At 40.0% G+C, this 12,461-nt stretch overlaps 1 protein-coding gene across 1 annotated transcript; it reads right to left on the reverse strand.

Moving 5' to 3' along the window:
* Positions 1-226: 226 nt before the first annotated feature.
* LOC109030528 (uncharacterized) lies at positions 227-10,311 on the reverse strand. The gene is made up of 2 exons (XM_019041525.2): positions 6,759-10,311; positions 227-4,593 (listed from the first exon to the last, which is right to left on the reverse strand). The coding sequence occupies exons 1-2, from the start codon at positions 7,275-7,277 to the stop codon at positions 4,240-4,242; spliced, it is 873 nt and encodes a 290-aa protein (XP_018897070.2). The 5' UTR covers positions 7,278-10,311; the 3' UTR covers positions 227-4,239.
* Positions 10,312-12,461: the final 2,150 nt, after the last annotated feature.

A 12,461-nucleotide genomic window follows, 5' to 3' on the forward strand; every position in this document is an offset into this window, starting at 1 on the left:
AGCTCTCTGTAATTCAGCTCATCGTGCTCTAGGGCTAGGAAAACAAAGTGATGGTGAAACTCCCAAACCTCGTATCTCGTTGGCAGTGTTTTAAAATCTCTATCTCCATTTTACTTTACAAAAGAGAAAAAATCAACATAATTCCTTGGGGATCTCAAATCATTTTCTTCGCACGGAGAAGGAATAAAAAAAAAAAAAAAATAATCACGATGGTTTGCAAGCATTACTGTCAGGTAGTTTTCCATTTTAAAAAAATGCATTATGACAAGAAGTCTACAACGTCACAAACCAATATACCAACCTAGAAGATTGGGAGTTTCACCGTCAAAATGCTAAGGAGGTAGGTAATTATATCTGTATGATATGAGATGTTCTAGTTAGTCCTCACACTCTTCAAATGCTGGTTGGAAATAACAATGTTTGCGTTGAGCAATTATGAAGGAGCAAATATACGGAATTGTAAACCATTGATATGGAATCACAGTCAAACAAGGAAAGGACGAACAATGAAAATAGCTTAAAGGTCACTGTGGATAAACGTTTTTTAATTGATCAAACATGATTGGAACAATGAGAAAAAGGTGGAAATGGTTATACTATCATGAATGTGAAAACAAAAGTTGAGCTATTAGCCGATTTTAAAAATATGCAATGATTGCGACTCAGGCCATGGTTTAATAAAATAGTTAGTTAGTTAGTTATTTTATTCATAGACATTCAGCATCCGCGGCTATTAACGTCTTTACAAAGAACTTGAAAGATGGATGTATATACAAAAATTTACATTTTTTTTATATTAAGGGAGGCAAAGAGTTTCAGCAGTTTTGTTGTGACATTGGGTTCATCGTATGTTGGTGGGTTTGTATTACTTTTGGCTGTTGGTGAGTAAATCTGTGATCGGAGATCCCTGAGGGTAGAGCAGTCCATAATCACGTGTTTGACGGTGAGAGGTGATAAATTGCAGAAGTTACAGATGGGTTTATCTCCTCTACAGATGACATGATTGTGACTGAAAAAAGTGTGACCAATCCTAAGACGCGCAATTTCAACTTCATATGATCTTATTTGTGTAAGAGGATGTTAAGATATTTATACAATTTTGCCTTAACATGGTGGACAAGCAAACGTTTCGAGCAACACTTCGCAAACACTTTGAAATACTTTGAAACGTTTGAATTTGGGACCTTGGTTATAGAGGACGAAGTATGGAAATCATTAAATTCTACAAAAAACAGTGAAAAAAGCATCGCAGCTATCGAATAACCGCGTATTCTCAATACGGGCCTTGCAGGCCCGGGTTACTCATTCGTGTAGGTAAAAACGGTTACTCATCTAAGGGTTAAATATTGGCTCAAGGAAATACGTTGACAAGGCGCTTTTGAAAACTTCAATTCAATTTTCAGCTGAACCTCAAATTCCACCCACCATATAGACGAATTTATAGTTAAAGGAACGAGAGACGGGTGGGAATGATGGAGTGTGTTTGTCAGGTGAGAGCCGTACTGCCGTGATAATGCCGCAATCACACGCTGAATGTGGGAGCTGAATGTGGCTTGAATGTGGAAGTCATCGGCCCGATGCCTGAATTTTGCGCGTCACGCGCAAAATTCAGCAACGATTCTCACCAACCATCGGACTAATGTTGAATTTGTCTGAGCTATTCGAGTAGATTTGATACACATCTGTATGAAAATAACTCGAATTTACTAAATTTTAGCCGTTGGGCGATGACTGTTGACTTCCACATTCAGCTGCTAAAATCAGCGTGTGATTGCGGTATAAGGATGAACGCCGTATGAACATTCGAGAGTTGCCAAATTTCCTTCGATAAATGTTCTCAAATAATTTGCTTACACTGATTTTTTTCATTTTTATCAACAGCAGACGGTCAAATAGATCGTATTCGATAGTGGTTTGGTTCGAAACACTATAGAACATAACCTAAAAAAAAAAAAAAAAAAAAAAAAATAGGATTTCATTTGGAAGAGCTGAAAATGAACAAATTCCTGACAATTTCACTTTTCATTGCCATTTGATACTCGAAAGAATAAAAAATCGACCACAAAAGACCCGTTACATTTCATTTTTAAATTGACTTTTGAGGCTATGTTTACGTATTCAACTAATCGATATCGATACAATCGCACCTGTTTGATGCATTGAATACGATCTATTTGTTCTCGGCCAAAACTGCAATGTTGTTAAATGGACCACTAGACAAGGTACGAATTTCAGCATTCTGATACATGATCCTAAACCAAAATTTCGGGTTTGCATGCCCAGAACCGCACATCCATCGCGAATCCAGCCCTAAACCGCACAGTATGGCACAGCCCAAAACAGCAAATTTTTTTGGCGGACAAAACCGCACACACAGCGTAACAACGTACATGCGAAATGAAACAAATGCTTTTACTGCAATAATTTGACAACATGGGATCGCGAGGCCAGTTCGAAGATGATAGGAAAAATTGAGTTGTTACGCAAGTATGTGTGCATTATCGCATATTTTCGACGAGGATCGGCAGTATTTTTACGCCTCTGAACCCTCGGTTTTTTTAGTTACTGACGTCCTAGCTCAAATGCAGGTAGATACTGATCTGAATATTAACTCCTTCCTGAAGAACCGGCGAGCAATAATTAAAACTGCTGTTAAAAAAAAACAGAACTTTTCATTGAGAGAATACGCAGTCCTTCACACTACAGTAAAACCTGCAGAAGATCGCGATGATTATGAAGAGAGAGATGAGTCTAAGCTGCTGCGCTTTCTTCGGCACGTTGGCGTCGCCAACGTGCTGCAGGAAGGCTGCAGGAAGGCTGTACCTGGCGCTTACAAACCTAGAGGGATACTTCATGCATTGCGCAATGCGTCAAGTATCATTTAAGGTTTATAGGCGCCTATGCGCGTGTCACGCTGTTTGCCCAGCGGACAAATGTTTGTACAGCCTGTAAACGTCTTTACGGAATATATGAAAGTCGGATACAAATACGATAGTGTTGCAAACCAGTCAAAATATAAGGTACGTTCCTTTTCCCCTCTATTGCTAATGACACATCATTGTGTGCGGTTTAGGGTCTCTGGTTTTCAGGTAGGGTATTTCGATCTGTGCGGTTTTGGGTCGTCCCCCAAAATTTCACGTAGAACATGATGCGCACAACAAAAATTACGGAAATAACTCCTTAAGAAGATGTTTACTGATTCTTAGTGCGTGGATTCAAACCACCCGCTCATGAAAACTCAATGCTCTACGTGATTCACATCGTGCGCTAAACGTTATCATGACAGTCTCTTGCGGTATAAAAATCTGGCAACCTCAATCTTGACGCTTTGGCTTAGCTATAGCAAATTGCTTATATTTTGAACAATACATGGTGGGAAATTAACATGCTTATTTGCGAAGCTTGCTGAAACCGTTGTAGTGCGCGATTTGCCTCACGTAGAGCTTTGAGTTTCTTGTGAGCGGGCAGTTCAAAATCCGCGTAACAAATGTGAAATAAAAAAGGTTAATATCTTCATTAGGAGTCAGTAATTTTCGTTGCGCGAATCGTATTCTACGTGAAATTTTGGTTTAGAAACATGTATCAGATTGCTTAAATTCGTACCTTGTCTAGTGGTCCATTTCAAATTTCGCGCCACAGCTCCAGGAGCGGAAGTCGAAAGCCGAGTTCTAGCTGGAAGGGTCGGGCAGAGCATACCTACGTAGTTATAGCATGTTTAATGTTAATTTCCAGTTCCATTTAGCAGAAATACGTCCATAACATCAAATGGCCTGTTAGGTATGCATCACGTTATTTGTCTTCTTATGGAGATGCGTTAAAGTCCATTCTATATGTATCATGCTGGTGGACCAAGCAAGTAGAGTACCTCTATAGTGAGAGTATGGACAGATTGCTTCATGGAGAGCTTAATGCCCAAAAGTGCAGCCACCCTTCTAACCAACTTCTAACGCACAAAATTTCACTGCCAGTCTGCAGATTCCAATTCTAACCATGATGGCAAAGAATGTACAGAAATGAGCGTTCTTCCGCGAAATTGAGTAAATTTATGCAAAAACTGAGTCAAACACGTGCTTAATAAACGACGGTTCGTAACAATAGTATTAGTAAATCGTTCTGGATAATTGAAATTCATAGGTTGGCTGCATTTCTGGGCCCTAACTTTATTCGCAGAAGTATCGGTGTAGGCCTGATGGATTTTCGGAGTTTCACATCTGTCCATACTCTCGCTATACAGGTACTCTAAAGCAAGTAACCGTCCGTTTCTCGCTCAACATTCTGCCTGTACTCCTCTGGTTTTAAATCATTGACACAATCTTTCAATAAGAAAGCTAGTCCGGTAATAGACGGGACAACAGTGGGATTGTCGTGTACGAAAATGGAGCATTTGTGGACTTGAACACCGGTACGTAAAGGCCACCATTGACACATGGCCACAAATGCAGATCTACATGTGCCGCGCAAATCTCTGGGGATTGACTGGAATTCATCAAGAGCTGCCTGGCAATTCTCATCCGAGATTGAGACGTGATTAGAACAAGTGTCTAAGCGCACTTTTTGAAGTAGAGAGGCTTTCTTCTGGCTGAGTTCATCTGCCTGAAATCGAAATGACACAAATCATCATCAGAGCATGAGTAAGAAAAACTCCTCAAATATCAAATTGCTGAACATTCTAGAAGCTTGGCTACGTGAGACTCTGCAAGGATCTTGTAATACTAGACGCGACCCGACCCCCAGAGGGCGCTTCGCGCTCTCTTAGGCCCACAGGCCCACGTCGACAAAAGAATGACAAAAAAAAAAAAAAAAAAATGAAAATATTTTCATACCCGACTCTCATTTGTCCAATCTCCCTCTGACCAGGAGCGATTGGACCAATAAGAATTGAATGAAAAAATCGGAATTTATTTCAAACTTCACAGAAATTCGTGTAATCATGGGCTCTTAGGAAACTACCACATGGCTAAAATTGGCAATATACGAGTTCCAGTGCTTAAAATAATCGTGCGTAGGAAATGCATCAGGCATTGAACTATCGAGTCAATTTCTGTTCAATAATATAATGGGATTTTCTAGCGGTGATTTAGCTACAGCCCCAAAATATCTACAAACCTAGCTTTACCAACCGGTCTAAACAGGCCCTAGGATGAAAATTTTTGTCATTTTCCAATTTTTCCACCTAAAATGCTGTGCTTCATAAAGTGATTCACAAAAACCCTCTAAAATCGGGTGCTAACGTGGTTTTGAAAAGAAAACAAGAAGAAACATCCAACATGAATATGTTGGAAAAGCGTGCCGAAGAACTGAAATCTAGTGTGTGCACTATTTCCATTTCAACGAGATGTGTATAAATTAGTACTCTCTGCAAATTGGGGAGGAATTATTGATTTGATACCGTTGAATGTAAATACATTTTATTGAAAATACATTTTATTGAATAAAGAAAGTAACATAATTATATTGGATGAACAAAGAAAATAACATCATAAATCATTTAACTGAATTGGTTCATTCAGAATTTCAAATTAAAGTTTGGAAATTGTTCAGTTTGTTGCGTCATGTTGGAGATTGCTCAGTTTGCAGCAGCAGAGTATGGAGTTTACTCTGTTTAATGAGTCAAACTTTGTCTTTTCTCTTTTCTTCGATTGATTTGTATTAAAATGAGACTTTAAGGTATCTTTTCTGGAAATAAAAAAAAAAAAAACGTGACACCAAAAAAAAAAAAAAAAAAAAAAAAAAAAAAAAAAAAAAAAAAATGCAACTTACACTCAAGGGAACCTAACCTCCAAAACTCTGCCTTCCAATTGGTCGAATTGGAGATTGCTCACTTCGCTGCAGTTGTAACTATGGAGATGCAGCCAACTTGGGTTTAACCGCTTTTGAAAAGACGCTGATTCGCTAAATAGTTATGGCGGCATTTAAACTTCTAATTTAAATCCTCCGAGCGTAGAAAAGCTTATTTGACGTACCTATGAAAGAAAATAATACGGTTTCCACGGGAAAATGTTCTCAAGGGTTTCCAGTAACAGGATAATTCGGTTTCTCGATGAATGACCTTCAGGGCTTGACACTATAACGGTTCAAAAACGGAAGAACGGATCCGACGGAAAAAAAATTCGGACCGCCCCTTGAAAAGCATTGGTCGATCGGTGTGCTGTACTACAGTACATCCGAGTGATTTCAAAAAGCGAGCCCTATAGGCACGCTTAAAAAAAATTGTGGCCCCAGTGAGTTTTTATTCATCGCTACCCCTCAAATTCCCAACCGCGGCCTTTATAGAAACTTATTTAAAATACATAGAGTTCACAAGTTTTACCTGTTAGCTCCACAATTAGGTGCAGTGAGTGAATAAGAAAACAGTGACCGAGAGTTAAAATATAAAAATGTAAAAATTGCAGTTATGTAAATATAGGCATAGTTTCGTGGACGTAAGTGCTACTTTTTTTAATGTGATTTTAGTGTAGGTTGTTCCTCATCAATTCAAGATAGCCGTTTACAATATTTGTATGGGTATTGGACAAAAATTGCTCCATCCCTAGTTCTGGACAGCATGTTCTTCCTCGAAGTTTATGCAGAATTTCCTTCGCACAGACAAGAAAAGTCACAGAAGTTTTAAAGAATTGCCGCTGAATAGTTTTCCGTTAAAAAATAAAGTATGAGAGGAAGTCAGGTCTGCGACATCGCAAAACGAGTTATTATGTGATTGCTTACCTACACCATCGAAATAATACTGAAACAGTCTAAGTAACATAGAGAACAATTACCGTCATTTCACCCGGTTGCCTGTGAAACTTAGCGATGTATCCCTGGATTTTTGTGATAACCGCTGGAGAATGCGCTTTGATGGTCACGGGAATGGCCGGGTAGGGGTACCATGGAAATAAAATCGGTTGGGGCTGTGCTGCCTGGGTTGGCTGTGGGGGCAGTGGGGGCCGTGGGGGCAGTGGGGGCCGTGGGGCCAGTGGGGGCCGTTGGTGAGATTGGGGCCGTTGCTGAGTTTGGGGCTGTTGTTGAGGGAAGGACCATGGTAGCTGAGATGGGGGTCGTGGCTGAGGTTGGGGCCATTGCTGAAATGTAGTCGGCCTGGGTGACAGTTCTGCGGGTGAAGTGCCACGACTTCTACCCTGTCTGCTTGATGAGGCACCGGTGGAGCCGCGACTGCGACCGCGGCCAAACACTGAGTTACTCAAAGTACGCCATCGCCCAGAGCTTTTTCGCTCGGGCGGCCCTTGAACAGCACCGAAAATCACAATACACACAAACGTCCAAAGATGCAGTTTCATCGCGGCTCTCAACCCTCTACTGCATGGAATTTTTTTGGCGACGCCGATTTTGATGAAAAGAATATATGTTATAGTAAAATGTAATCAAAAAGGCACGTTTTTGAGCTTTTTTTGAAATTTAAATTTTTTCTTTAACTTTTAAAGCTTAAAAAAGCGCGTTGCCATACGGCAACAACATGTGGTAATTTCTTGCCAGAGTATCCACTTGTTTCCATATGGTAACAACATACAGTGCAGGAGTGGAATAGTGATACCGGGGCATAACTCTTGTGCGGGACTTTTGACAAAAAAAAGCTAGGGAAACAAGTTTTTTTGATTCTTCTAACATTACCAAATTCAAAAAGCGTCTAATGCTGAATTTTAAGCTCCATTTTTGGACAGCACACGATACATGATTGCGTCGGAGCCAGTATGTTGGCCAGTACGTATGGCAACAGGAAAAATATTGGGCCAGAAGTTTGTCGGTATATTGTTGCCATATGGCACCTTGCCGTTTTTGAGTCGAAAATAATATTTCAATAATATTTTTTTCTTATCAGTCCATAAAATTTTCAATCTAGATAGTGTAGGCAATGACTGTGATTTTTTTCCCGTCTCTGAAGGCAAGCTAAGTCATTCAAGACATTCTCCAAAGTTGGGGCTACTCGCTGCTACTCCTTGAAAATGGCCGCGTTAGAAAAACGGGATTATATACTTGATTTGGCAGCTCCAGTTCCATCCACCACTATTTTTTTTAGGTTGGTAATGTTGTTAAGTTCCCTAGAATCCACACGGGGTACCGATATGAGCGTTCCTGAATTTACTATGAATTAAATAATTGCTGTTGCCATATGACAACGCGATGCGGTAAAGGGTTAACGAGCGCCTAAAGTCGCCCAGAGCTTCGGGCGAGGGGTGGTATCACTGCACAAGTATTGATCAGCATAGACACTAGAGAGACACTGAGCACTTTAGTGAAACTGAGCGACTCGGCTTCGAGGAGATAGTAGTTGCGCTGACTTTTTTTTTGGGGACGCATCAGTCGAAATTGGTGGATTTTTTTGTGCAGTGGCGTCGCGTAGATGCTCGATTATCGATATTTCCCCTAGGTAAAGGATCGATTATCGAGGTCTCCGTTGCAGACACCACACTCTATTTATCGATCTTTTTCCATGTAGGTTTAAATGGATGAACAATCGATTTCTCGCAAAACACGCCACGGTACTGTTTTCGTGTTCCGAGTACGACGCAGAATTTTCGAGCAAGAGACCCGGAAAAAGTAGCATTAAAGTACAAAGTGCTCCGAAAATAAAACTTATGAACGACGCATGACACCGAAACGCAGAAGCCGTTCTGAGTGCTTTCACAAATTCACTAATGATGCATCATCAGTCGACAGCTCTATAGCTCTATAGTTTGCGTTAATGGTAGCGCTCAATGTCAAAGCCCAATCACTGACGACAGTTTTTGAGAGATTCGGGATGTTCTATGCGCCCTAAAAAATTCAAAACTCGTGGGAATTTCCGCTCTCACTCGGAAAGCATTAGATTTTCCTCAGAGGAAATTTTCGAATAAAAAACTAAAGCAGCAAAAACGCTTTAGTGATTCTGAAATTGCATGACTACTCGGAACAGAAACAGGAAATAGCTTTTCACAAAATGGGAAGTGCTTACATCAAAGTCGAGCAAGTTCGCCTTAAATTACAGCGCAGGCACTATAACCTCCCAAGTAGTCGAATAATGGTATCGTCGTGAAATGGCGCGAAAATATTGAAAAACTGTAGCTATATACCAAATCAGAAGACGTAATTTTAACGGTACAGCGGTTTGCTGCAATGTTCTGTGTAGGCAACACAACTTCCCACGTAATCGAATAGTGGTATTATCGTGAAATGGCACGCTCACTAAGAGATTACATTAAGCAGGTGATTCGATGGACGCCGTATTTTGTGTCAGAACGGCATGCGATATATCGCATCAATTGGTTCCATTTTTTCAGCTACTCGTCATTTTTCTCCAATTTTGAGATCGCAATTCTGTTGTCCGGAGACTAAAGCACGCACTTACCAATTTTAACAAAGAAATTCAACGTAATAAAGGCGTGGTTTTTTTTTTAGAGAGAAAACATCGCATTCGATACTGATATCGAAACTGCACTCGAATGCGATGTTTTCTCTCTAAAAAAAAACCACGCCTTTATTACGTTGAATTTCTTTGTTAAAATTGGTAAGTGAGTGCTTTAGTCTCCTAACAACAGAATTGCGATCTCAAAATTGGAGAAAAATGACGAGTAGCTGAAAAAATGGGACCAATTGATGCGATATAACGCATGCCGTTCTGACACAAAATATTGCGTCCATCGAATCACCTTAAACGAGCTCTTATTTGGTTGAAAAGTGGTATCATCTACCACACAATCACAGTCCGTCGTCGAATTTGTTATTCACTCGATTATTTTTTTTAGAGCCGCGCGTCGAGCCCACCCACTCAAATTATATAATGGTGTGCATTTTGGTCGTATTTTGATTGAGTTTCTCAGTTCACGGGGCGATTATTTCATACTATTTATAATTCACGAGCTTTTCCTTAGTGTATAGAAGCGAGAAGGTTATGCACATAGTTACGATCCTACGCCATCAGGAGAACAACTATGAATCACTCGCAATTATTTTACTGAATTAGTGATAACAATGGGATGCCAGCTGTGTTACTGGAATGATTCAACGGTGGAGCCTTGAACGTCTAGTAACACTTAAATTACATGCTTGGTTTTACAACAGAGCACGCCTGAGGATCTAAAATTAACTTTTAGCTTTTTAAAAGTGAGCCGGTATTTCATGCTTCCTGTGAACCGCGCTTTGACTTGTCAGGAAAAAGGTGTCAGAATACATTAGTGCGAACTGGAGTACGTGATGAAGTAAAAAACCCTCCGCGTCATACCGAAAAGTATGAGGAATTTTGTGCAATACTAGGTGGCGGCTCAGGATATCAATAAATTATACCGACGAAGATTAAAAGTCAAGCGTCATATAGAAACGTTTTATGCGGGTAAAAATAAAAAATGTGTAGATTGCTCTTTCATTTGGAAGGGTTTTGATGGGCATTTCAATTACTCTTGTGGACTTTCACCCGGATGAATTTCCTCGAAAAATAAATTCTAAAAAAGTAGTTTTCCAGAACAATTTACTTGATGCAGGGTATGTTTTTAGTAAAAGTTTACATGGAGGGCCAGTAACACGCAACTGTTGTCGATGAATCCGAGAATGACCTCAATTCGTTTCCTCGGGGCACCAATAATTGTTCAAACATAAGATCCCCTCCTTCTTTTTCTTTAGAAAAAAAAATAGAGATCGATTTTCTAGAAAAAACCTCTTGCGCGGTCGTCTGCAGGGCCGTTGGAACCTTTGAATCTAACCCTTTTATGTTAGATAAAGGTCAGGTCTCTACTTATCACACCCATCGCCGTATTTTCTTTTCTTAAGGCTTTTGTTTAAGCGTGCCAGTAGGGCTCGCTTTTTGAAATCACTCGGATGTACCATAGTACAGCACACAGATCAACCAATGCTGTTCAACGGGTCGTCCAAATACTTTTTTCCTCGCACCCGTTTCTTTGTCTTTGAACCATTACACTGTCAAGCCCTGATGGTCTTTTACCAAAAAATCTAATGAACTGCTAATTGGAAACCCTTGAGAACATTTTTCTGTCAAAACCGTATTATTCAGTTTGACAGAAACCTCATAGGAGCTTTCTTACGCTCGGAGGACTCAACTCTAGAACCATCTTTCCCGCCAAAACTCTATAGCCAATGAGCGTCTTGCACTGTAAGTGCAATCTGTGATGAGCCTCGTGACTCATTATACTATGCACTAACCATGGCCCCTGCCGAAATCCACTTAAACCACTACAGTTATCTCGCGATTTAGCTTTGGGTGTCCGGTTTCGAGCAAGGCAATAAAAGACGGCGAGGCGATTAACCGATTAACCATTCACCGTGATGCCAGGATCCACCAAATTTTCTCAAAAATTGTTTTTCGTCTATTTAGCGAGTTTTTCTTTACTTTCCGTTGAAGTACAAATAAAAAGAGACCTCATTTGTACAAATCGGCCGAATAGGAGAGAAGTTACAATTCGAAATCCAAAGAGATTAACTGAACGCGATTTCGATGCACGGCAGTTCGCCCAAATCACGGTCGTGCGCAAATGCCGCATATCAGCTTAAAATCAAGATAATTGGACGGAATCTTTAAAATTAATTTACATTCAACGTTCATGAATCAATATTTTCTCTCAAATTTAGCAAAAAGTACCAATTGATGCAAAAAGCAAAGACGTGAAAATAAGAGGTATTTGTCCAACATTTCAGTTATTCGGCACGCTTTTCCAACATACTCATGTTGGATTTTTTCTTCTTGTTTTTTTTTCTTTTTTTTTTTTAAAATATACAGTTGAACATAAATTCTAACTATTTGGATAAATTGATATACGACTATTTCTGACCCATCTAAAAAACCACTTATCTACATAGATCAGGTAATGGCGCGGCGTATATGTTGTTTTCCAAACGAGTCACACATTGTGGCTCTTAATCGCACAATGAAGCTTACAACATCTTGATTTTAATGTTAATTCTACCTGTATGAGTGAGGTAAATCAAAAGGACAATCTTAGGAAAGCAGGTTCAGCGGCAATTAGATTTCAAATGACTAAAAATTCGTGTTTCCCGTCCATAAATAGTCCACGTTACCACGTTTAACAAAATTAAACGAACGGAGGCCGAGATAGCACTTAAAGTTCGTCCGCGATCTTAAATTTTAGAACTCAGAAAATTAGAGTTAGGACGAGTGATATCCAAAATCTAAGCTCAGATTCGGATTTCTCGTTAAAAATCTGTAATATTTCATGTATCATACGATAGTAAAGAGTGATGGAAAGAGGCCTAACCAAGGCATGCCGATTCTAACATATCAAGTCACAACTTGGCAACATGGGTGCTCACTGAGCGGGTCAGCTGATCACCAAGAGTTTTCTCGGAAATTATTCGGGACGAAACCAAATGCTTAGCGCCGGCGCCAGGGCGAATTCCGAGAAGCTGGCGGCATATAGATAAGAGGGTTGAATTCCTTCATGATAAATAAATTCTTCTTCCTCCTCAGCTGACCTACTCAGAATGACCATGTTGCCAAGTTGGATTGATATGTTAGAAGC

Source organism: Bemisia tabaci, chromosome 3 (assembly GCF_918797505.1).
Source record: "Bemisia tabaci chromosome 3, PGI_BMITA_v3".
NCBI classification, from domain to species: domain Eukaryota; kingdom Metazoa; phylum Arthropoda; class Insecta; order Hemiptera; family Aleyrodidae; genus Bemisia; species Bemisia tabaci.